We start from the raw sequence: 27,144 nt of genomic DNA on the forward strand, positions 1-27,144 counted from the left end.
TGGGCAGACTTCGGGTGGTGATGATCGACCTCTATCGGTGGCACAATGGCTCGAAGCCTCCGTGGTGGTGAAGATCATAGATCGAGATCGAAAGCCTGTTTCGGTAGTTGAGCCACCTCCTTCTCGGTGGTGATCCAGCAGCAAGCCGAAGGTCTTCCAACTGAGGTGCTTCCTCAGCTCCCTCTCGGAGGGGACGGTCCTCGCCACAGCATGAGGCGAAGCAACTCCCTTGGCTGGCTCCATCCCATGTCCACCGTCTCCTGCGTCTGGGTGCCATAGGGTACTCTGTATCGCATGGAGGCTTGATCTCCACTCCTGCACCACCCTGCTCTGATCTTCTTCGACAAGCAGTCGCAAGAAAAGAATGCAACCACCAAATCGTGCGGAATGAAGAAGAAGACCCGAGTCGTATCATATTTCGACTCGGTTTCTAATTCTGGGGTGGGCGATCGCCCACCCCTGGCTCCGCCACTGCCTCATCTCCCTGTACTGCAAACCGTCATTATCTTGTCATCATTATTATCATCGTCATGTATTAGCTTCAGTATAAAAATCAATGCACATCGTCATCAATACCACAGTATGAGCTACTAAAATAAAGCTTACACCAAATTTCATAATGTATACGGATGGAAGTCTAATGCAAGTTTTCTTTTCATATACAACTAAAGCAAGTGGAAGATTATACAAGTTCTGAGTTCTGATATACATCCGCTAACATGTGCTTGCTTTGTATACGACTAATCATCAGAATCATCACTTTCACTTCTATCAGGGTCATCATCAACCTCTGTAGGACCAGCATTGTCTGGCTTCTCTGATGGTGCATGTGCATTTTTAGTGCCACCATCATTGGCATCTTCATGCTCGATGACTTCAACAGGTGAGCTGCATTTTGTCAAGGTCTATAACAACATGCTAAATGAAGTTGAATACTAGGAATATATAATCTTAAAGAACTGACACAGACCAAGTAGGCTCTGAATCCCAGACACATCATATTTATTCAGATTGTCCGAAGTAGATATCTGATTCTGAGGGTCATAATTTCGTTGAGCCAGGGGAGATGCCTGAACAATGTTGTAACAAACAATTGCATCACAGAAAACAAAACTTGATGGTAAAGGATATCTGCATTGTCGGTAGTACCACGGTATGAAAGGATGTTGACAATATCTCTCTCAACCTTGTCAACAAATTCTGGCTGTAATGCAGGATCAACATGAGTTCAATATGACATGTAAAAAACAGAAAGAATGCAATGAATACTCTCAAAATCAATGATTACATTTATATCAGGTTCTCTACGAAACCGTCTTCTACGAGCATCCCTCATTGGGGGAGTGAGGCCATGCCTATACTCAAGATTGTCTGGAGTAGGATCACCCTCATCATCTCTCACCAAAATTATCTGTCACCAACCCACATTTGATAACCAACACAGATCAGATATTTTACTAGTGGAAGATTGAAAAAGCATATTACAACCTACCTGTCCAATATCTGCAGTTTTTATCAACACATTATCATCATAGGTTTTGTACGATTCAACGATGCAGGGAAGATCCAAAAGGGAGATGGGAAAACGATCGTTACCAATGACAAATGTTCCATTTCGCCCATCCTCTGCCATAAAAAGAAAACAACTGTCAAAATCCAGCAATGTTTATTAATCAAACAAAACCGATAGCAAGATAGAACAAAAAATTGCCTTAAAAAAGCACAAGCATTCAGATATAACAGTAGCCTAACCACCACGGAAAGCTCAACTGAAGAAACTATATGTTTGAAGCTAGTGTCACCCCATCAATGGCTCAAGAGATGCCTTGCTATTTAAGAATGATGATGGAATGGCATAAGCAACAACAGAAAAAATCAGGGACAAAATAATCTGGTAATTCAAGAAAAATTAACCAACGTCCACTCAAAGATCAACCTTGACAAATAATGTTTGCAATTAGGGAAAAATCATCTCAAAAGAAAAAAAGAAGAAAAGGATGAGCATGTGGTAGAAATATTTTGTATCATGCATTACATTTCAACTGAAAACACCCAAAAGACAAGAGACCTAAGTATATGATAAGTTTTCTCTCAGAAAAATGGAAAAAACTCAAACATAAACTTATATATTGTAATGAAATGGTGATCTTCCACAAAAGCACAAAAGCTTACAACGGGTGTCTATTGAAGACACTACAAGCACAACCCACAAAAGAGTATGAATGAAAGAACACAAGATAAAATAATAAACTTTTATTTCTCATGAGAAATGCTTAAGAAGCATTGGATTACAAAGGGGGGGGGGGGGGGGGGGTCACCCCTATTTATACAAGAAAATAGAGGAGTGGAAAGAGCTCTTAGAGAGCTATTCCTAAGAGTTGTTGCACTTAGTCCAACGGCTCTATTTATAGCAGTTGGACTAGGACCAACAACTATATTATTAGTCAAGATCTAATTAGATATTGACTAACTAGTTTAAAGTGAACTAGATAAAAAGAATAAAGAAAATAAAAAATATAAATATATATATATATATATATTATTATTATTATTATATTACATGTTTTGTATTTTTAACACTCTCCCTCAAACTTACGGTACAATGAGCAAAAATTTGTTTAAGAGAAAATGATATTTAAGAGAAGAAGTCAGCTAATTGATATTCTGATGTAACATATGACAGATCAATGGTTCCATGTAGATATTCCTCTCTGACATAGTGATAGTTCATTTCAATATGTTTGGTGCGTTCATGAAATGTTCGGTTGCTAGCAATATAAATCACACTCTTGTTGTCACAGCACATGCGTGAAGCTTGTGTCACTTTTACTCCCATGTCATCTAGCAAACGTCTGAGCCAAACTAATTCTATTGTTGTGGTGGTCATGGCTCGGTATTCAGCTTCGGTGGACAAAAGAGAGACCTTTTGCTGCTTTTTGCATCGCCACGAAATCAGAGATTCACTTAAGAAAACACAAAAACCAATGGTTGAGTGTTTGTTATTGGGATCACCTCCTCAATCAGCATCAATATAAACAATTAAATCTAATGAAGATGAAGCAGACAAGAAGATGGAGCCTCGTGAAAGGGAAGACTTTATGTACCTAACAGTACGCAAAATCGCTTCCATATGAATAAAAGTAGGAGTGTGCTGAAACTGGCTAGCTGTGTGTACAACGTGTGCTATATCAAGTCTAGTAATAGAAAGATAAAAGAGTGTTCCAATAAGCTATCTGTAAGGAGTGAGATCATCAAGAGGTTCTCCATCATCGATTCTCATTTTGATGTTGACAACTTCTAGAGTGTCCACTTTCTTATCATCTGTAATTTCAAACCTGAAAACAATATCAAAAGCAAATTTAGATTGAGATAATAAATACCCACGAGGAGAATAAGCAAATTTCAATTCTTAAAAAATATCTCAATAAACCTAAATCAATCATTTCAAAATGAGTTTTAAAAAGCTTTTTAATGTTTTCAACTCTCTGTTTGTCGCCTCCGGTAATGATTATGTCATCTACATAGAGAAGAAGAATAATGATTCCTGCATCAGAATTCTTAATAAACAAAGCAGTGTCAGTCAAACAAGATCGAAAACCAATATAAAGCATAACATGACTAAACTTGTCATATCAGGCTTTTGGTGTTTTTTTAAGACCGTAAAGAACTTTTTCTAAATGAGGAACTTTACCCTTAGGGATACCAAGTGGGGCATTTGAAATATGGGTCATTTTCTGATAGAGGCTAAAACTATTAATGTCCTAACTGTGGTCATTTGGCCAACTGGAGCAAAAGTTTTTTCGTAATCGATGCTATACTCTTGGGCATACCCCTTAACCACTAATTTGGTACCTTTCAAGAGTTCCATCACTCTTGGTTTTAACTTTGTAAACTCATCGACAACCTATAAGTTTTTGCCTAGAGGAATATCTTGAATAGTCCAAGTGTTAGCCTTTTCTAACGCTTCCAATTCTACCTTCATGGCTTCTATCCATTCTGTATGGTTTTTGACTTATGAATAGGATGACGGTTCTACCTATGATTGTATTAATGCAATAAATGTTTTATATGTGGGTGAAAAAGATGTGTAGGACATAAATTTTTTAGGAGGTCTAGAAATTCTGGATAACCTTCTGGTTTATACTTCAGAGTATTTTTCTAATGCACATGAAAAATTAGATTCTCTACGTCTTGAATATTGTAGTCTAACGTCCCTATGAGTTTGCTCTTCATTATCAACATTATGTTCAGAATCAATAGTACCTTGATCATTGTCTGAATCATATCCATGATCACATTAATTAGATTTTGAAGTCAAATCTGTCAAAAAAGAATATTCGGTTACTTGGACTTTTCAAATTCAAAGAAACTTTCTTTTTCCAAAAAGATACATTTCTTGATACATACAATTTTTCATTTTGAAAATCAAAACACCTATAGCCTTTTTGGTTATCTGCATAACCTAAGAAAGCACAAGGAATGGCATCGAGGGAGAGTTTATCATTATTGTTGGTGAAAAAAAAACATTTGCATCTAAAGACCCTTAATCTAAGAGTAATCAGGAGATAAGTTAACAAGTTTCTCAATTGGAGTAATATTTTTCAAAGAAGAAAATATTTAATTAATGAGATAGGTAGCAGTTAGGGCAGCTTCTGCCCAAAAACCTTTTGAAACTTGATTTGCTATTAATAAAGTCCTAGGGGTTTCCATAATGTGTCCATATTTTCGTTCAGCCAGGCCATTTTTTTGTGGTGTGTGTGGACAAGATCTTTGATGTGTGATGCCATATAAATTAAGATAGTCTTTAAATTCTTTGGACATAAATTTTTCCCCTGAATCAATGAAAAAAATGAAAATATCATTTAGTCATTTTGTTTAATGTTTGAAAGTGTGAAAAACCCCCAGATTTATGCTTAAGTAAATCCAAGTATGCCTAGAAAAGTCATCGACAAAAATTACATAATATGCATATCCAATTTTTGATATGACCGGTGCAGGACCCCAAACATCTGAATGTATTAACTCAAGTGGTCTAGAAGAAACAAAAATTCTATCATGAAATGGTAACATTTTCATTTTGCCAAGAATTTTTTCAAGATATTGTCATGCTTGAGAGGAACTTCAAGAGACTTGTCTCACAAGTACTATCTTCAAAAAAGGGCCTTGACCCTCCAACAAGGCAAAATGACTATTAGAGAGTATTTCGCGGAGTTGTCCTCTATTTGGGATGAGTTTGCCATGCTTGAGCCCAAATGGAGTGGTGAAGCCATTGAGCTTAGGCATAAACAATTAGAAGATGATTGCTTTTTCAACTTTTTAAATGGGCTTAGACCCGAATTTAAACAAATACTATCATCTCTTCTATCCGCCTTTACTTCCCCTTCTCTTGAGGATGTAATTACTAAATTAAGTGGGGAAGAGACTTGTATGGGTATAAGCAAAAATAACCCAAGTGTTCTTGCAACACCTTCCAACCAAGAAGAAGGTAAGGTGTTAATGTTGTTTCAAGACCGGAAAACAATTTGAGAACCTACAAACCTCCCCACTTCAAAAATCAAAATCAAGGAGCAAGGGAAAATAGTGGGCAAGGCGAAAAAAGAAATTATAGCAAAGTTGTGTGCCACTTTTGTAAGAAACCGGGGCACATCAAACCGGTTTGTCCAAAATGGAAGAAGTTACTTGCCATGGCTACCACACCGCAACCCCAAAAGGAAGAAAGTTCATCTTCTTCAAATGGAGCTCTTTCTTTGCATCAAATTGTGGAAGCACTTCAACCGCTTCTCAAGGGGGCAATTTTCGGAGCCGCCATGTCAACTTTCTCTCCTCCCGGTAAGACTTCTTGGCTTTTAGATTCGGGTGCCTCCTTTCATATGTCTCCAAGTATTTGTTCATTTTCCGAATATTCAAAAAAAAATTCTCCATCCTTTGTTTCAACAGCAGATGAAACTTCTCTTGAAATCAAAGGAATTGGAAAATTTGAAAAACAAGGTTTTTTTATGCCAAGAATTAGATTTATACCAAAATTAAACTTAAATTTGCTTTCGGTCTCTAAACTCTCGGACCATGGATGTGATATAAATTTTTCATCTGATAAATGTTGGATACAGGATCGCCAGTTCGGGAGGTTGATTGGAAAAGGCTCTAGGAAATGAGATCTATACTATGTTGACTTCCTTTAAATTCCAAAAAACTTTTTTTGTAATGTTGTCCAACACAAAGATATTAATGTATGGCATAAAAGGCTTGGACATCCCAATATTGTTAAAATTTCTTATTTACCTTTTGTTAAACATCTTTGTAAAAGTGATTTCTTTGGGTAGAAATCTCGAGGATAATGGCATGGATACCCTTTGTGAAGATCTCCATTGAGCACACATTTTTTTCCTACAAACGAAAAGCTAAGAAATGTCCTTGGATGATTCAAGTTCACAAGTGTGAAAATCTCTTGATAATTGACTCAATGTATATACATATAACCTTTGTCCACTAACTTGTTTTTATCTTTCTACTGTAATGTCTTCGTTGGACTCGATAGTATCGATCCACTAGCTTGTTTTCTTCTACTTTTTTCTTGATCCAATATTACCACATTTATTTTGGATCCAGATCAAGGTTACCGGAAGCACCAATATAGTAGGGGAAGCGCACTTCCCCGATACGCGTTTCGAAAGCGCGAAACGTGGCGCTTTCGAAACGCACAGGGAAGCGCACGTTTCAATGGGAAAGTGCATACCCCATTAAAGGGGTGTGCGTACCCCTTCAATGGGGTGCGCGTACCCCATTAAAGGGGTACGAAGGGGCGATTTTACAAATTTATCTTCTTCTTTTTTACTTTTTTCCAAAAATAAATAAAAGAACAAGTTTTTTTAAAAGGGCAAAAAAGAGATTTTGAAAAACCCGTGAAAACAAAACCCGAAAGGGCTTTAGGGTTTTTTCACGCAGCTCAATCCGAGTCTCCTCCCTTCTTCTCTCCTCTCTCTGGCAAACGATCGGCGGAACCCAAAATCCGGCGACCTTCACCGACATCCGGCGACCTCCACGGCGATGAATCCATTCAGGTACGTACTCTCCTCTCTCCATCTTTTCTCTCTGTATCTCCCACGACCTCTCTCTTTCCATCTCTTCTCTCCATCTCTGTTCTCCCTTTCGTACCCCTTTAATGGGGCTCCAATGCTATCATGTGAAAATAGTTTCTAACAAATGCATATCTTACACTCTTTGTCCGTTCAAGTAATGCTTCATTTTGAAAATAATGCTACTTACCAGTGTTTTAAAACTCGCCGAGTCAACTCGTTGACTCGGCTCGCCCCTCCAGCGAGTCAACCCGGCAAGGCAAACTCGGTTTGCCAAAACTCGGGCTTGACTCGGCCTGACTCGGGCGAGTTTTGTGATGTTTGAAATTTGTTTTTTGAGTTTCAAATTACAGTTTTTTGAGTTTTGGATGCCTATGGGAAGTCACATTTAGGTTTCATCATCCATTTGTTATGTGAACAAGCATTGTACATATTCAAATATTAGTAGTCTTTTTATAGTTGTGCCATTAATATATTTCCTGCATAGTTTTATACGTGAGAAAATTGCTTATTTATGTTGATATTGGGCATTCTGTAAACTTTCAATATGCACATATATCCCTGTTTTACATTTATGGATTTGTTAGAGAGGGAATTAAAACTTTTAAAACAAGCTAGCATATATGATTGGCCATTTTAGGAACCTTAGGTAGTTTGTTTTTATATTCTTATAGATATTTGGAGACTATGTTTACTCAAAAACATGGTTTCAGACAAATTATATATTGTTTTTCTTTTAAAATCAAAAGTTAACAAAACCCGGTCCGAGTCACCGAGTTGACCCGCCGAGTCACGAGTCAATAAAGAACGAGTCGAGTTTCGTGTCACGGGTTTTAAAACCTTGCTACTTACTGAAACAAAATTTCCAGGGAACAAGCAATCCTTCTGCAGTCATACAATATGACATTTAGGTTATGAATAGCATGACGAAATGGGAATAAGTTTTACACTCTTTGTCGGTTTTGCCGAATTGCTTATTCATGTGCATGCTGTTGGAAACAATTTATTCTATCTATGTTTATCATTATTTATTGGGTTGCTTATAGCTTATCGTTGCCTTGTAACCGTAACCTTGATCTTCTAAAAACGGAAAGCTTATCAGTTTTATTTTCTGGAAGTTTTGGTCTTTAGGAGATCTGATTCTCTGCCTAGGGTTTGGGACATCATTGTCTAACTTAATTTTATTTTGGTGCACTTTCTGAAAATCTGAGATTTGTGTGGCTACTCAGAGGGCGTTAAGGTGGGGAAATAAGGTCAGTCAATGAGTTTAGACCTGTTTCGACCCATCCAAATTGTTTCCCCCAAATGGTGGGCCCATATTTCGCGTTGATGAAGAGTTTTCAAGTGATATAGGGCTGGAGTCTGACCTGTGTGAGGTTCAGCTCGTGAGTAGAGGTTTGTGTTGCAGGTTTGATCCCTTCATTCTCTCTAGAAGGTACATTTAGGGAATAAGGGATTGTTAGAAACTATTTGTTTCATTTTCCTGTTGCAATAACATGATGGTCTTTATCTTTTGTGTTATCAATATGATGGTGGTTTATATTCTTATGTGAGTCCCATGAAAGAACAGTATATTGGTTGAGAAGCATTTCACATTTTGTGTTTTAACTGAGTTTATTTGGTCATCTTTCTTATTTCATATGGAAGCTGCACGAAATCTAATGGTATAGTTGTATGATTGGTAGGGATATGTACAACAGAGAATTCATTCAACACCCAATCTCTCTCACCTTGAGACTTATCTCCATGGATAGCAGTTGCACGAAAGTCTCGTCCAATGCTACGAGCAAGCTGGTCACATAACCTCTTTATTGAAAAGAAGATTATGTTTTCTGTCTAATTGCTTTATTTGTCTTTATTTATTATTTTGTTGAAATATATATGTCTTGACTCTTGTCCTTAGAATGTAAAACATACTAATGCATGTTATACTTTCACGATCAATGTTGTGTGTTCAGGAATTAACGTGTGATTTTTGTAATCTATAACATCCTAATGGATCTGTTTCTTGTTTGATAATTTAGCTTAGCTTTATAGATTTTACCTTTGACTAATAACATAGTTTCAACTTTCATCAGCCTTTTACATGTTCAATCCTCTCTGTCTTAGATAAAGAAATCATTTTTTATTCATTTTTTGTGAATTTGTGCACATATTTTCTGCTACTATATAGTATATACTATATACTATATATATTAATGTGCATACATTTGTGTATATAAGCAATGATTTGTGTTCTTCACTCTCCATCCTTTGCTGTTAATAATAGCTTTTTTAAAGTGTTCTAAAATGATTCCTATACTTTTATGATGCAGGTATATTTGCATGTTCTTTGCTTCATTAATGACCATCACAAGCTATGATCACGATAATTATGATGACAATGATGATTCTTTGTACAACTTGGAGCATGAATAGTCTACTGGTGTTCGGAATGACAATGCAAGAAAGGGCAAGAGGTCTTCTGATTGTCCATATCAGTTTGAGGATAGAAACGAAAATTGTTTTGATGAGGAAGATGAAGAAAAATATGACTCGGATGACTACTATTCTGAAGATGACCAAGATGACGAACCACCTAGCATGCATAAAACAACAGTGCTATGGCGCCATGTATTGAAACAAAAGAAGAGTGGACAAGGAAAGCAAGGTGGAACCCAGGTTTTTATGTGCAGGCACTGCAAAAATATTTATCATGGGTCATATACTCGAGTTTTCGCACATCTCATGGGATCTCCAAAGGGGCAAAGTGTTGGGATTGTCTTTTGTCCTGTAATTGCAAAAAATGCAGAACTGGCAAGGAAAATTAAGAGGCAAGTTCGACGAGTGGAGGTTTCATCAAGTACATTTGCGTTGAGGAGATGAAGAATTGATAAATCAAAGACGCCTATTAGTATAACTACATCATCTAGTGGAAGCCGAAAAACAGTTGATATTCGTGATACCTTTAAAAAGGTAGAAAGAGATGATGTACATCACAAAATTATCATATTTTTATGTGCAAATGGCATACCTTTCAATGTGCTTCGATCACCATATTGGGAAGAGATGATATCTGCAGTTAGTAAAGTGCCCAGATATAAACCCCCATCATATGAAAAAGCGCGAACAATGTTGCTTGACAGTGAGAAAGAGTGTGTTCACAGGGAGTTAAATGAATTTCAAGAAAAGTTTGAGGAGTTTGGAGTTTTTATTGTCTCAGACGGTTGGACAAATATCAAGAACAAACGCTTGATAAATATACTTGCATCAAACTGTTTCGGCTCGATGTTCTTATATGCAAGCGATTTTTCTAATGTGCAACAGCCAGCTGCAAACATTGCAGAGTTTTTGAAGACGAAATTTAAACTTGTGGGGCCTTCTAATGTAGTGCAAGTGATTACAGACAATGCAGCAAATTGCAAGTTAGCAGGTGAAGAATTAAAACAAACGTATAAGTATATTTTTTGGTCACCTTGTGTTGTGCACATACTTAATTTGATCTTTAAGGATTTGGCACATGAGTTTCATTGGTTGGGAGAAACATATTTGCAGAGTAAAGAAATTGTAAAGTATATCACAAATCATTCAAAAGCACTAACAATCTTTAGAAGCAATGAAAAATTAGAGTTAATAAAGATTGTAAAAACAAGGTTTGCTTCACATTATACTACTTTGAAACACTTGCTTGATGTGAGGGAGAGCTTAAGGCTTACAGTAATTTCAGATAGATGGATCGATTAGAAGCAATCATGCACGGATGAAACTATGAAAAAAAAAGTTGTTACAACAGAAACAACTGTTATTGATGAAGAATATTGAGATTCTGTACGTTTAGTATTATTGATTACAAAACCCATATATAAAATGATTAAATTTTGTGATCAGAAAGGCCCTATAATTGGTGAAGTGTATGGAGGCATGGACTGTTAAAATATTATGTCTCTTTTAACTGTAAACTGAAATACCCATCAGGGGTATTTCAGTCCTTTTACTCAATAGGTGTCAGTCACCCTAATGGGCTAACATTTTTACTTTTTCTTTACTTTTGCTTTTTACACTTTTTTTCTTTTTGACTGTTGTGAAAGGAACAACTCCATATAGTTGTTGGAGCTGCCCCAACAGTCACAAATGTGACCGTTGGGTGCAGCTCCAACAGTCATATTGAGCTGCACCTGTGGCTTCTTTTTGCATTATAAATAGGCCTTAGTGGCCCTTGTAAACATATCCTTTTTTGTGAGTGCATATGCAATAACAATGCTTTTGTAAAGCCCCTCTTGGGAACTTATGAATTGAAGTTCATTTTGTTTCATGCTTTTGTGCATGTGTATCCGTGCCTTAGTGCACGTGTGAGTGTTCTCCTTTGTGCCTTTGTGCACTCTTTGTATTTCTTGTATTGTGGTGTTACACACAATCTCTTTTTGTAGAGATTTTCACATGGTATCAGAGCAAGGTTGTTTGGAGAAAGAAATTGGTGTGATTCTTCTCAATATCAAGTGCCTCGAAAAACGTGCCTTCAAGTTTTTGGTGATTGGAGTGAAGGCTCTTCTTCATTCAATATTTTAGAAGTTTACTACAACAAGAAAGATTTAAAATCTTATTGTGGTACGTATTCTTTTCTTTCTTCTTTCCTCTCTAATGGGTGAGAAAGACTCCCATTTTTCTCTTGGTTTCAAGCTAAATGGCTCAAATTATCATGTGTGGGCCGGAAATATGGAAGCTCACATCAAAGGGAAAGGGCTTTGGGGTTACATTCAAGGCTCGATTCCGAAACCCGAGCCTAAAATTACTTTGGTTAAAGAAGGGGAAATCAAAATCCTTGAGGGAGATGAAAGAACTAATGCTCTTGAGATTAGTAGAAAACATGAGGAATGGGAAACGAAGAATTTCAAGATCTTGTCTTGGATTTTCTCTTCCGTTGAGACAAGGATTAATGCCAACATTATAAAGTTTAAAAAGGCTTCTCAAGCGTGGGAGTATCTTGAGAAGATGTATACTTCTAGGGACTTGTCCCATAAGTATTATCTTCAAAAGAGAGCGTTAACTCTTGTTCAAGGTGATATGTCTATAAGAGAGTATTTTGCGGAACTCTCTTCAATTTGGGATGAGCTTGCCATGCTTGAACCCAAGTGGAGTGGAGAAGCCATAGAACTTCGTCATAAGCAATTAGAAGAAGATCGATTCTTCAATTTTTTGAATGGGCTAAGGCCCGAGTTTGAGCAAATAAGATCTTCTCTCCTATCCTCTTTTACCTCTCATTCTCTTGAAGATGTCTTAACTAAATTAAGTGGGGAGGAAACCCGTATGGGCATTAGCAAGCAAAATCCTAGTGTGCTTGCAATGTCCACAAATCAAGAAGAATGTGATGGTGTTAATGCCGTTTCTAGACCCGGTAACAATTTAAGAACATATAGACCTCCTCATTTTAAGAATCAAAATCAAGGAGGAAGAAGAGATTATAGCAAAATCTCGTGTCACTTTTGCAAAGAACCGGGTCATATCAAACCGGTTTGCCCAAAATGGAAGAAACTTCTAGCAATGGCAACTACATCTCAACCATCCAAAGAGGAATCTTCAAAAGAAGCTCTATCTCTCAATCAAATTGTGGAGGCTCTTCAACCTCTTATAAAGGGAGCTATTTCCGATGCCGCCGTATCCACCTCTTCTCCTCCAGGTAAAACTTCTTGGCTCTTAGATTCGGGTGCATCCTTTCATATGACCCCAAACATTTCATCTCTTTCCGAGTATTCTAAAAATGTGTCACCTTCTTTTGTTTCAACCGCGGATGGTACTTCTCTAGAAATTAAGGGAATTAGAAATTTTAAAACCCAAAACTTCTTTATTCCAAAAATTAGACTTATACCAAAATTAAATTTAAACTTGCTTTCCGTTTCTCAACTCACGGACCTTGGGTGTAACATTCAATTCTCATCTAATAAATGTTTAATACAGGATCACCGGTCCAGGAGATTGATTGGGGAAGGCTCTAGGAAAGAAGACTTGTACTATGTGGACTTTCTTCAAATTCCTTAAAACACCTTTTGTAATGTGGCCCAACATAAAGACATAAATGTTTGGCACAAGAGACTTGGTCATCCCAACATTACCAAGTTATCCTATCTACATTTTGTTAAAGATCTTTGTAAAAATACTTTCTCTTGTAATGATTGTATTCTTGGAAAAATGAGAAGTATACTTTTTGAACCAAGAACTATGTTTAGTACTAAACCTTTTGAAATTATTCACTCGGATGTTTGGGGACCGGCACCTGTCATATCCAAAGGTGGTTTTGCTTACTATGTGATTTTTGTGGATGATTTCTCACGATATTGTTGGATACATTTTCTCAAACATAAGCATGAAGTTTTTTCATGTTTTAAAACATATCATATGATGATTAAAAATCAATTTAATAGTAATTTAAATATATTTAGGACCGATTCCGGAGGTGAATATCTCTCTAATGAGTTTAAGAAATATCTTGAGGATTGTGGCATTGTCCATCAAAGATCGTGTCCTAAGACCCCACAACAAAATGGTTTGGCCGAAAGAAAGCATAGGCATATCATTGAAACCACTAGAACCCTTCTCATTTCCCAAAATATTCCTAAAAATTTTTGGGCCGAAGCGGCTCTTGCTTCCGTCTATCTTATCAACCGACTTCCATCCAAAAATTTAGATAAAATTTCTCCCTTTGAGATTCTATATGAAAAAGAATCTGATTATAATAGGTTGAGAGTTTTTGGTTGTAAGTGTTTTGTTCTTACCGATAAAAATGATAAACTCTCACCAAAAGTCATTCCTTGTGCTTTCCTTGGCTATTCGGAAACTCAAAAAGGATTTCGATGTTATGACTCTAAGAATGATAAATTATATGTTTCAAGGAATGTAACTTTTTTGGAAAATGATAGTGGTTTTGAAAAAAATGAATCTCATTTAGAAAATGTCGATTACTCCTTTCTTTTTTACCTTTTATCTAAGGATGATGATATCTCTAGTGATGATGAATCAACATATAATAGTGAAAATGAAATGGTTGTGATCAACAATAATTCTAACCTTTCTACCCCTCCAGAAGAAAATGTATCTAGAGAACCCATCACTTATTCGCATAGAGATAGAAGCACCTTTAGGAGTGCTATTGAACTATATAGTGAACCTAGTGAGACTATTTCCACTCATGATTCTCATCCTAGGAGAACTGAAAGAACTAGAAGGACTCCCTCTAGATTCGTATCTTTTGATTCTTTCTCTCCTAAATATCGAGCTTGTTTGAGTGTCATTCACTCTTATTTTGAACCAAAAAATTTTGGAGAAGCCAAACAATGTACTGAATGGAGAGAAGCCATGGAGAGTGAACTCAAAGCTCTTAAGAAAGTTAACACTTGGGAATTTCAATCTCTTCCCAATGGCAAGAAAACTATAGGATGTCGATGGATGTTCAAGGTCAAGACTAAGAGTGATGGTTCTCTTGAAAGGTATAAGGCTCGTCTTGTAGCTAAAGGGTACAGTCAAGAATATGGGATTGACTATGAAGAGACATTTGCTCCAGTAGCTCGTATGGTTACTGTCAGATGTCTTATCATCATTGCTTCAATTCGAAAATGGAATATTTACCAAATGGATGTCAAAAATGTCTTTTTAAATGGAGATCTTAATGAAGAAGTTTACATGGATGCTCCACCTGGTATGGAAATCCCTAAAAATAAAGTTCTTTGTCTTCGTAAAGCTCTTTATGGACTGAAACAAGCACCCAAGGCTTGGCACGATAGGTTTAACAATGTAATGACTGAAAATGGTTTCACTTCATGCTATACTGACACTGCATTGTTTGTTAAGAAATCTGATGCAGGGATTGTTATATTATTGTTATATGTTGATGATATGTTAATAACAGGTGATGATATCAAAGGAATCAAGAGCATTAAATCTATTTTGACTTCAAAATTTGAAATGTCAGACTTAGGATTTCTGACATATTTTTTGGGAATTGAGGTTGCCTATTCTCAGAGAGGCTATTTTTTGTCTCAAACTAAACTTGCTTGTTAGATTCTTAATAGATCAGGAATCACAGATGACAAGGTCTGCGAAACTCCTAAAATAGTAGGTTCGAAGATGAAGATTGATGATGGGATTCTCTTAAAAGATCTCACACCTTACCGGCAACTGGTTGGATCCCTAACGTATCTCAGCATTACCAGGCCTGATATTTCTCATACAGTACATGTTGCTAGTCAATTTCAACATGCACCTACTACAGTCCATATGAGCGCCATCCTTCGTATCATCAGATACATAAAGGGTACAGTAAACAAGGGAGTATTTCTATCTTCTACGTCTGAATTAAGTTTAATTGCTTATACTGACTCTGATTGAGGAGGTGACACAAATAACCGTCACTCCACCACTGGTTTCTGTATTTTTTTAGGTGAATCATTAATCTCTTGGAGATGCAAGAAGCAGCAAAAAGTATCGCTTTCATCCACCGTAGCTGAGTATAGAGTCATGGCATCTACTACCATGGAGATTGTTTGGATTCACAACTTGTTGGAAGATATGAATATTCAAGTTCAAGGGCCTGAAAAAGATCATGTATTTAGTTATCGGGTCTAGATATACCAGACCCGACCCATAGTGTAATGTAAACTTAAATACATGTTTAGGTCATGATTTCTTTAACAGAAATCGTGACAGCCGCAGTTGATCTCTCCCTTTTCTCTCCCTCTTCTCTTTCTCAATACAGGAACAAAAGGAAAATTTACATGGTATCAGAGCCAAGATCCAGCTAAGGGTTGAAGTGGATTCCGAAGGTGCGGAAAATCAAGGTTTGAGGTTTCGCCTATTCTTTTCTTCATTTCCTTCTTGATTTTTTCTCTACCACGATTTCAATCTCCTCTCGTTTTCCCTTTCTGTTTTCCCACTTTCTTCACGCAGTGAATCCCACGTGAATCCCTAATCTCACATGGATTTCATTTCCACGATTTCTTCCTTTAGTGGATTCACATCTCACGTGAATCCCTAATCTGTTCACGCAGGATTCACGTGAATCTTGATTCACGTGAACGTTGTACATCAAAAGGTCATGAATTTCACGTGAATCTACTTCACGTGAATATTCTTTCTTTATTCAAATCTATTTTCCTGCATACCCACCAGTTGACATATAATATGGGATTCCAAAAAAAATTATTTTTTTTACTGTCCAGCCTGCTGTGCGACAGAAAATCTGTTCATTTCTTTGCTCTCATTTGTCTTTTTTCTCGTATCATTTTTGTTCTGACTGTTACGAGTGGGATTCACATTGAAAACTCAGTCTTTCTTCTGACAGCTTCTGGTCGGTCTATCTTTGAGTTACTCAGTGCAAAAAAAAAAAATCAGCAAACATCTCTGACTGCAGACTGAGCACTCTGTGAATACTAAAAAAAAAAGGGGGTTCCCTTTCTTGTTAAAACTCTTTTTCATGGATCTTCATTCCTCTTCATCCAATCTTTCCTCAAGTTTTCTCACTCAACTCGTTTCTGAAAAGTTAACTACCTCAAACTTCTTGATTTGGAAGAGACAAATCATTCCTTTTATAAGGAGTCAAGGTCTCTTAGGTCACCTTGATGGAACCACTCCCGTCCCACTCGAATTTGTTACGAGAGAAGAAAAAGACGACAAAGGAGTAAGTTCAATTGTGTATGTCAAGAATGTTGAGTACCTCAACTGGGAAAGGAAAGATCAATCAGTGGTTGCATACATCACTTCCACCTTGTCCCAAGAGGTCTTTTTTGTCATTCCCGACAATTGTACTGCTCTGCAACTTTGGGAAAAATTGGTTCAAACATATTCACAAGTTTCGCAGGCGAGAATGGTTTTTCTCAAGAGGGAATTCCAGATGTTGAGAAAAGATTCCATGACCATCATGGAATATCTGAACAAGATGAAGACTATCACAGATCAACTTGCAGTTATAGGATGCGCGGTGAGTGACATCGATATGGTACAACAGACTCTGAGTGGATTGGGATCCGACTACAACATGATCGTCACTTCCCTATTGTGTCTCCCTGCCCTTCCTACCTTTGATGAGTTGCGAGCAAAATTAATTCAGTATGAGATGACTCTGAAAGGGTTCTCTGAGGAATCTCACGTTCACACAAATTCTCAAGAAGTTTTTGCCACAGGGGTGTCTTATGGTAGAGGACGCGGACGAGGAGGACAAGGGCGAAGTGGACACGGAGGGCGTGGTTTGCTTCCCACTCCAAATATGTTAGCTCATGCGCAGGGGTCAAGATCCATTCCTACCTGCTTCCTTTGTAACAAAAAGGGGCATATCAAGGCGAATTGTTGGCACAATCCAGAGAATAAAGGAAAGGGTCCACAGACAGAAAACAAAAGGAAGTTCTCAAGCAGTGGAGAGATTAAAGATCTGTTGATATCTGCCTTGTCAGAGTTGAAATTGAAGCAGAGCGATGAAGGCACCTGGTTTGTCGATTCAGGGGCAGCGACTCATGTAACAGGTGATGCAGGTAAGATTTCTAATCTCATTCCTTATTTTGGAAAAAGTAAGATTGTCACTGGAGATGGATCCCACCATCCTGTTTCTCATGTTGGAAAAACTGTCATTCCCATGTCACATTTCACTCTTACTCTTTCTGACGTTCTTCATGCTCCTGACATTAAGAAAAATATTGTCTCTGTTTCCAAACTTATTGATGATAATAATGCTTCAGTTGAATTCACTTCCTTCTCTGTGCAGGTCAAGGACCTTCGCACGAGGGAAACATTCGCTGAAGGAAAGAGACGAGGCAATATGTATGTCTTTGAAGAAGCTCCTTGTCATGTTGTCCGCCCTGCCCACCTGAATTCAGAGCCTTCATTAGAGTCGTGTTCATCCTCTTCTGCTAATGTTTTTAGTATTTCTGAATGTAATAAGTCATTCTTATGACATAGTCGATTAGGACATTGTGGGGGTCATTTCATTGAGAAACTTGTATCTAATAATCTCATTCCAAAAGAAAGTCTAAATAGGGATGAGAACAGTCACAAATGTTCCAGTTGTCTTTCCTGCAAGAGTCATGTATTGCCTTTTCATTCCATTAATAAGAGAGCTTCAAAACCTTTTGAGATAATCTGTTCTGATGTATGGGGACCCGCCCCAGTTGCCTCTGGATCTGGGAGCAAATACTATCTAATCTTTGTTGATAGCTATACTCGATACACTTGGATATATTTCATAAAAAATAAGTCGGAAGTCTTCTCTTTGTTTCAAAATTTTCTTTCCCTTGTCAAAAATCAATTTTTTGAGTCCATTCAATTTTTCCAATGTGATGGAGGTGGGGAATTCTCATCCCGTGATTTTATCTCTTTTCTTCAAAGTAACGGAATAGGAAGAAGGGTGTCCTGTCCTCACACCCCTCAACAAAATGGAATTGCTGAAAGAAAACACAGGCATATCGTTGAAAGTGCCATGAGTATGCTTCATGACAGCAATCTTCCCATCAACTTATGGACAGAAGCCTTCCATTCTGCCGTGCATGTGATAAACAGACTGCCTATGGTTATTCTGGAAAATAAGTCTCCTTATCACTATCTTTTTGGAACTTATCCTAGTTATTATGATCTGCGTGTTTTTGGATGTGTTTGCTATGTGCATATCGATCAGTCCCTGAGAAACAAGTTTTAAGACAAAGCCCAAAAGTGCAGATTTGTGGGATATGCAGATGACTACAAAGGATATAGGTGTTATGATCCCACCAACAAATGTATCAGAACCTCAAGAAATGTTGTCTTTGATGAACAAAATTTTGATCACGGAGCTGACACAACGAATATGTCAACTGAAATTTACTATCCTTGGCTAAGCTCAGAACTTTTTGCTGGCTCCAATGAAACATGTTCCTCAGATTGCGTGCAACAAGAAGAAGAGGTCTTTTAGAACACTGGGACGTCGGGGTCACAGAATACAGAGGAAGTACCGGGCAGATACAAAGGCATTGTCTATTCCAGACAGAGACCGACAACATCAAGTCATTTAGATCAGGTCTCAGTCGCCAATCCTACTCCTTCTCATACCCTCGCAGTCAGAAAATCAAACCGCATACGGCATCCTATTGACAGGTGGGTTAGTTATAACAATTTCTCCTTGGATTTTCAATTATTTTTAACTGCCATCAATAAGGATGAAGAGCCCATCATGTATTATCAGGCAGCAGCTTCTATGAAATGGGTAGAAGTCATGAATGATGAAATGCAAGCCTTGCATGAATGTGGAACATGGGAAGTTGTTCCCAGACCACCTGACAAAAATGTTGTCGGATGCAAATGGGTCTACAAAATCAAGTACAAGCCATATGGAACCATTGAACGATATAAAGCAAGGCTTGTAGCAAAAGGATTCACTCAAGAAGCAGGGCAAGACTATGATGAGACCTTTAGTCCGGTTGTAAGAATGGGAACGATTCGAATTATCATTTCCCTGGCTGTTGAACATGGATGGAAGTTGAGTCAGCTTGATGTAAAACATGCATTCTTACGTGGGGATTTGAAGGAGGAGGTATACATGGAACAAACCCCTGGATATCAAGAACAAAATTGTAAAACCCATGTATGCAGGTTAAAAAGAGCCATCTACGGCCTGAAGCAAGCATCTCGCTCTTGGTTTGATAGCTTCTCATCTGAGATTCAGAAACATGGATTTTCATGTTCCATGCTGGACCACTCATTATTTATCTTTAAAAGCCAATTTGTGACCACTCTATTATTAATTTATGTCGATGATATTATCATCACAGGAAACTCTGTGGACCACATTCAAGAAATAAAAGACTTATTAGGTCAAAGGTTCAAAATGAAAGACCTTGGAGTTCTACGCTATTTCCTTGGTGTAGAAGTTGACAACCAGGCTCATGGATTGACACTCACTCAACACAAGTACACCGTAGATGTTCTCAACAAGGCAGGCATGAAAGACTGCAAACCTCTAGGAACTCTGAGTGTACTTTATCAAAAACTTAGCAATTATGATGGAGATCTGTGTGATGACCCCACCAGGTATCGCAGCATAATAGGAATGTTACAATACCTCACATTCACTAGACCTGATATTGTTTATTTAGTCAATCAAGTGTCTCAATTTATGCATGCGCCACGTACTGGACATATGGAAGCGGTCAAGAGGATCCTTAGATATCTGAAAGGGACTATTGGGGATGGATTGATATATTTACCACAGTCCCATGGCCAAAACGAGCACGAAATTACTGTATATTGTGATGCAGACTGGGCAGGAGATCCCGACGAAAGAAGATCTACATCAGGATATTGTGCCTTCATTGGAAGAAATTTAATCCCTTGGAGCAGCAGAAAACAAAAAGCTATCGCTAGATCAAGCACTGAGGCTGAATATAGATCCATGGCTGCTGCCACTGCCGAAGTCACATGGATCAGGCATCTTCTAACTGAAGTAGGAGAAAAGATCTCTCACACTACCTTGCTCTGTGACAATCAAAGTGCTATCAATATGTCATTCAATCCAGTACATCACAGTCGTGCCAAACACATTGAGATCGACCAACACTTTGTGAGGCAGAAGGTTGAAGAAAAAGAGATTGAACCTGAGTTTGTCAGTACTGAAAGACAGGTTGCAGACATATTTACCAAAGGGTTAACCAAGGATCGCTTTTGGATGCTTAAAAGCAAGTTGTTCATGGTCCAAAACCATGATCAACTTGAGGGGAGGTGAAAAAGATCATGTATTTAGTTATCGGGTCTGGATATACCAGACCCGACCCATAGTGTAATGTAAACTTAAATACATGTTTAGGTCACGATTTCTTTAACAGAAATCGTGACAGCCGGAGTCGATCTCTCCCTTTTCTCTCCCTCTCTCTTTCTCTTCTCTTTCTCAATACAGGAACAAAAGGAAAATTTATAGGGCCCACAAAATTATGTTGTGATAATAAAAGTGCAATCTACATTGCCAAAAATCACACATTTCATGAGCGCACGAAGCATATCGAGATGGACTGCCACTATGTTCGTGAAGAATATTTAAGAAAAACCATTGACCTTCCTTATGTTACATCAGAATATCAACTGGCAGACTTCTTCACCAAGGCGCTGTGTTCTCCAAGATTTAACTTCCTTCTTGGCAAACTTTCGGTCGTGACACCCTGAGTTTGAGGGGGAGTGTTAAAATATTATGTCACTTTTAACTGTAAACTGAAATACCCATCAGGGGTATTTCAGTCCTTTTACTCAATAGGTGTCAGCCACCCTAATGGGCTAACATTTTTACTTTTTCTTTACTTTTGCTTTTTATACTTTTTTTCTTTTTGACTGTTGTGAAAGGGACAACTCCATATAGTTGTTGGAGCTGCCCCAACAGTCACAAATGTGACCGTTGGGTGCAGCTCCAACAGTCATATTGAGCTGCACCTGTGGCTTCTTTTTGCATTATAAATAGGCCTTAGTGGCCCTTGTAAACATATCCTTTTTTGTGAGTGCATATGCAATAACAATGCTTTTGTAAAGCCCCTCTTGGAAACTTATGAATTGAAGTTCATTTTGTTTCATGCTTTTGTGCATGTGTATCCGTGCCTTCGTGCACGTGTGAGTGTTCTCATTTGTGCCTTTGTGCACTCTTTGTATTTCTTGTATTGTGGTGTTACACACAATCTCTTTTTGTAGAGATTTTCACATGGACAACATGTTGGGGGAAATAAAAAACAATCTAAAAAGACAACCAGATTTGTATGAAAAGATTCATAAGATTGTCTCAAATAAATGGGATATAATGAATGTGCCTCTCCATAGTCTAACCCACATGCTTACTCCAAAATATTACAAGTCAGAGTATCTCAAGATCCCAGCATAGAAGGGGTCAAACGAGTTTTTCCCGGTAAAAATTTTATTCGATCTATTTAATAAAGTTTAATGATTTAATTATTTTATTATTTCATTTGCATTTTCTTGTTATAGTTATTAATTTTTTTTTTGCAAAAAAGGATAATGATATCTTAGACGGTGCAATGCTCGCGCTTGAAGTCATATCTGCTGGAAATGAAGAGCTATCTACACTATATAGGTCACAACTTGTGGCGTTTGCATCAAGAAGTGGAAGATTTAGCCGAAATGCAGCAATAATATATGCATTGAATCCTACAATGTCGGTGCTTAATTGGTGGCGTTTTTATGGTGGTGATACATCTGAGTTGAGAGCATTAGCTATTAAGGTTTTATCTCAACCTATTAGCATATCTTCTGCAGAAAGAGTCTGGAGCACCTACAGTTATATTCACAATGTTAAAAAAAATAGGCTCAATAAAGATCGTGTTGATACCTTGGTGTATATTCATTCCAATCTTTGATTGATTGATAGGTATAATTAAACTGTGTTGTACTTTTGTTTTGGTATTTTTTTTCTCGTTTTCTATCATTGATTGTTTATTAGTATTCATATTTTATATTCTTGTTATAAAAAGGTGCAACAATCGCTACAAAGAAGGACCTAGTCGAAAATGGGATATCAATCCAGAACTTCCTATTGTAGAAGAAAACACGTTGAGATTAGATGACATGCATTGGAGAGATTTGGATGATAGTGCATAACAATCAAGCACTATTTCCAAATCCAAACTCAAAGATGTACAACCAAGAGTTCCATTACCTCCAATAATCATACGTACAAATGAAGTTGAAGAGGATACAAATCAATCCAACAGAGCTAGTAGAACTGCAGATATACAAGAGCGACCATCAGTTCCTCAAGGCCGGATTGATCGTTTCTTTAGCAAGAGACCTAGGCAAGGTATGTTAATCACTTGATCTTAGTGTTTTTTATTTTTACTTTTTTCTATATATATTTTTTTTTATATTTTAAATTATGATTTTTGAATATTTTAATTTTTTAACATATTCATTATAGGAAATAAAGAAAGGGGCAAAAGGCATGGTCGTGGAGGACAAGAAGCGCGTGATGATGCAGAAAGTTCTCGATCTATTGTTGACTTGAAGGGGAAGAGAAAGATGACAGATTAATGAACTATTGAATTCCTAATTATTCTTTTGATGATGTAGTTGGAGTAGTCCAACTTAGAAACTTTTATGTTATTTTTTTGTCATGGTCTTGTAATATTTTATTGGTTTGATATGTACTTTTATTTTGAACCTTGCATGATGAAGTGAAGTAGTGGATTATGTTAATTTTAAGTTTCTATTTTAGAACTTTATAGCTTATAATTTACAGTTTAAAACTTTATAGCTTAAAAATTTAACCATATCTCTATGTAATCTTTGAGTTTATTGATTTCTCATTTTCTATGTTGTAGATATCACAAGATTTACAACAATCAAGTCATTTGATTTTTTCATTGAAAAAGGTATGCGTTTTAATCTAACTTTATTAGTTTTTTTAATGCATTATTTAGTGCTTGCATGCATTTGTTAAATGGTTGCAACATGAATATGAATTATGATTTCTCTTGATGCATTTTTTTTAAATGCTTGAAAGTTGCAAATGATGCATTTGTTAGATAATTGCAACTTATATTATTTATTGTCTTAGATACATGTTTTATTTTGTCAATGACGACATAAATCTTATTTTTTGATAAAATAAAAATATATAATTACATTTTTGCTTCCCTTTCGATTCTTATTCGCTTTCCTTTCGCTTCTCATTCGAATCCTATGTTGCTTCCTTCTTCGCTTCTTAGGTCGCTTCAAGTTCGCTTCTTAGGTCGCTTCAGGTTCGCTTCTTAGGTCACTTCCGGTTCGCTTCCTAGGTCGCTTCCGAGACGCTTCCCGGTTCGCTCCTAAGGTGTCCCGCGCTTCCCGCTTCCTAAAATTTTATAAATGCCTCGCTTCCCACTTTTCGCTTCCGCTTCCCGCTCCCGCTTCCTCGACTGCCAACTCTGATCTAGATACAATCTAACCTCTTCAGATCCAATTCAGATCTGAACCGATTTTGGATCTACTATTTGTATTTTGGATTCAGATTCGGACCAAATCTGACCCGTTTGCACCCCTACTTGTCAGGGTCATTTTTGACAATTTTCAGCTTCTTAAAAAATAAAAAATAAAATAAAAAAATTAAAGATCGAGAAAAAGGGGAAGGGGGGTATAATATTCGAACCCTAACCTCTCTCTCTCTCTCTCTCTCTCTCTCTCTCTCTCTGAAGACCGAAAAGGAGGAGAAGCCGAGAAGGGTTATTTTTAATGGATTTATTTTTTGAGGAGGTTTTTTGGTTAATGGTTCCCCAAAAAGAGAGCCACACTTCCCATTATCGGGGAGCACATCACCATTCCAAAAGGGATTGTGCTATCCCGCTAATGGGAAATGTGCTTCCTATTATTGGGAAAAATGTGCTTCCTCGAACGTTTCTGAAGCACTGTATTTTGCACTTGCGAAATGCGTTTCGAGGAAGCGTGCTTCCACATGCCTACTGGCGCTTCTGGTAACCCTAGTTTGAACCCATTTAGCCATAGACAGACTTCCACTAGACAAATTTGAACTAGATTGTAGGCTCAATTTTGATGTAGTTTTGTATGTTCAAACAGGTTAAACTAGAAAAAGTATGTCAAACCATATTAACCATTAGTACATCCATTGGACCTTGTGGACACCATTTGAACTCAAACATGACCAAATATGAACCCATTTATTCAAAAATTACATTTATGATATCAATTGTAGATCCTTTGGGCACATTTGACCCAATTGGTCCAATCCATATGCAACCAATATGGGATTGGAAATTTGGAACAAAGTTGATAGTTTGATCAAGGTCGAAAAGATGGATGTACCCCCATGTCTACAGCCATATCCATGTGACATAGAATGGGCCTAACCATCACACCAAATAATTTCCATGTATAACATGAAATTCTACAGGTACCCAAATCCAAAAAGGCACATCAGACAAATTAACTAAATGATAGAAATACTTAAAGGTAGAATGACCATAGGCCTAACCATCACTCCAAATAATTTCTATGTATAACACTAAATTCTATAAGTACACAAATCCAGAAAGACATGTCAGACGAATTAACTAAATGATAGAAATACTTAAAAGGCAGAATGACTATAGGCCTAACCATCACACCAAATAATTCTATGTATAACATGAAATTAAACAAATACCCAAATCCAAAAAGGCATGCCAAATAAATTAACTGAATGAAAGAAATACTTGAAAAGTTGAATTACCATACCAGTAAAAGATAAATCAAGTGAACCATCCTCAGAAGTTCCATTCTCACTTAAAAGGCGATCAATGCGCTCAGAAACAGAAGGAGGAACTCTTAGAATGAACTGCTCTTCCATCTTGAAGAAGTTGTATTCATCAAACTGTTAAATGAACAATGATGCACAAAATTAAAACATATTATGTTACAAAAATCATTTCTAAGGCACACAAAAAAGGCAATAATAGCCAATAGTAGGGGAAATGAGGGGAAGAAAAGCAAACAAAATTTGAAAAGAAAAAAGAAATAAAGATTCTCAGAGCGTAAGTCAACTTGACAATGTTCCACAGTTCTCTGCTACCATCTGTGAAGTTATAGGACATTTTCAGAAGAGACCTCAACCTTTTCTACTGCCTAACCACCATAGAGTCCTGACATTACCCAGAGGGAGAAGCCACAATTGATCACCTTGACTTCTCAATAACCACAATCAGCATATTACTACCATTGTATACAATTGTTGAAGGTATATCTTCTGCATCACTATGGCAGTAATTATATGTGGGATTGTCATAACCAGTGTAGCTTCACGAATCAACAGAAAGAAAAGAGGGAATTTTGAAAAAAAAAAGATGTTAACAAATATTTGTTTGTCATAGACTTACAGACTACTTCGGCTTATGATAAAAAGAAAAATACATGACCATGATATGTGAATCCGAATGAAACTTAGTGAAGATAATCTGTAACGCAGCTCATCACAATGAATAAAGTAAATTTACTTAAGTTCATTATGTATATTTTGGTTCCATGTACAACTGCAGTCCTTATAAAATATCACCACAACGATGGTTATCTACTTTTTAGTCTTATGGACATCAGCCATCCTATTGCGAGCCATCATCATGATATTTCAAAACTAATTCCTTGGTTGTTAACTGTCAATATTGTCTGCATGTGCTGGAAATATGAGAAGGCTGAGTTCTCATTGGTTATGGATTTGTCCAATACTTCCAAGAAATTTTCAACATGTCTTGGCCAGACTTGACTACAAAGGCAAGACCATGCACATTCCAAAGAAATTTGTTACTAGGGAATCGGATGAGATGACAAACTGTGTATAATATGGTGGTGATTACTATGCACCGGGTGGTTCATCTGGCTGGAGAGAAACCAAAGGAACTCCTAGAACAAACGTCTATTGGATTAGGACCCATTGTATTTGGAACTGCTCTGATGCAATCACAGAGACTCATCACCTTTCAAAATTTTCCTTTAATAATATTTTCCTTTTCAAAAGAAACAAAAGATTCATGTTGCTGAAGATGACCAAATCCACCAATTTCTTTGCCTCATTTTTCACAACCACCTTGCATGTATTGACAGATACTTGTTCTTAACATTTACTATTATCAAGAGTAAACAGACAAATCTGCCTTGATTCATTTGCAAACCGAGCCTTAAATTCCGAAATTGAACAACGGGTTTTGAATGATTGTTTGTGGGATTAGCCCAGATTGAATTGGCCGACCCAATTGGAGCAGGTGGGTCATAGAGGAAAGTCGGTTCACTCTATCATCATAGCCTCCATGTTCAGAAAGGGTCGTAGGTCCAGCGCCACCGACTTTGCCCGCATCTTCTCACCGGAAAACTACTTAAGAAAAAAGGGGGATGAAGGCCATACCTTTTTGGGCAGACTGAGCTCCACCCCCACGGCCTAGTTTTCCGGTGACGGAAACGGCCGCACTCGACTGGATCGATCGCACCACTATCGGACAGTGTCCTACCCTCCGTCTCCACCACGCCTCGTATTGGACGGTCCTCACAGACGCCGGGATCCGGCGTCCGACAGTGGGAGAGGGGTTCGGCGCAATCTGTTTTGCCGCCGGAAAACTCCTCTCTCTCTCTCTCTCTCTCG

General features: G+C 37.4%; 1 protein-coding gene across 1 annotated transcript; it reads right to left on the reverse strand.

The window, feature by feature from the left end:
* Window positions 1–585: 585 nt before the first annotated feature.
* Window positions 586–27,144, reverse strand: LOC149848731 (transcription initiation factor TFIID subunit 7-like). Its single transcript, XM_090012317.1, has 6 exons — window positions 26,911–27,144; window positions 25,254–25,389; window positions 1,493–1,626; window positions 1,289–1,411; window positions 1,132–1,204; window positions 586–883 (listed from the first exon to the last, which is right to left on the reverse strand). The coding sequence occupies exons 2-6, from the start codon at window positions 25,363–25,365 to the stop codon at window positions 741–743; spliced, it is 585 nt and encodes a 194-aa protein (XP_089868443.1). The 5' UTR covers window positions 25,366–25,389; window positions 26,911–27,144; the 3' UTR covers window positions 586–740.

The sequence above is a fragment of the Nuphar pumila genome, chromosome 1 (assembly GCF_984573655.1).
Source record: "Nuphar pumila chromosome 1, dmNupPumi1.hap1.1, whole genome shotgun sequence".
In the NCBI taxonomy this organism is placed as follows: domain Eukaryota; kingdom Viridiplantae; phylum Streptophyta; class Magnoliopsida; order Nymphaeales; family Nymphaeaceae; genus Nuphar; species Nuphar pumila.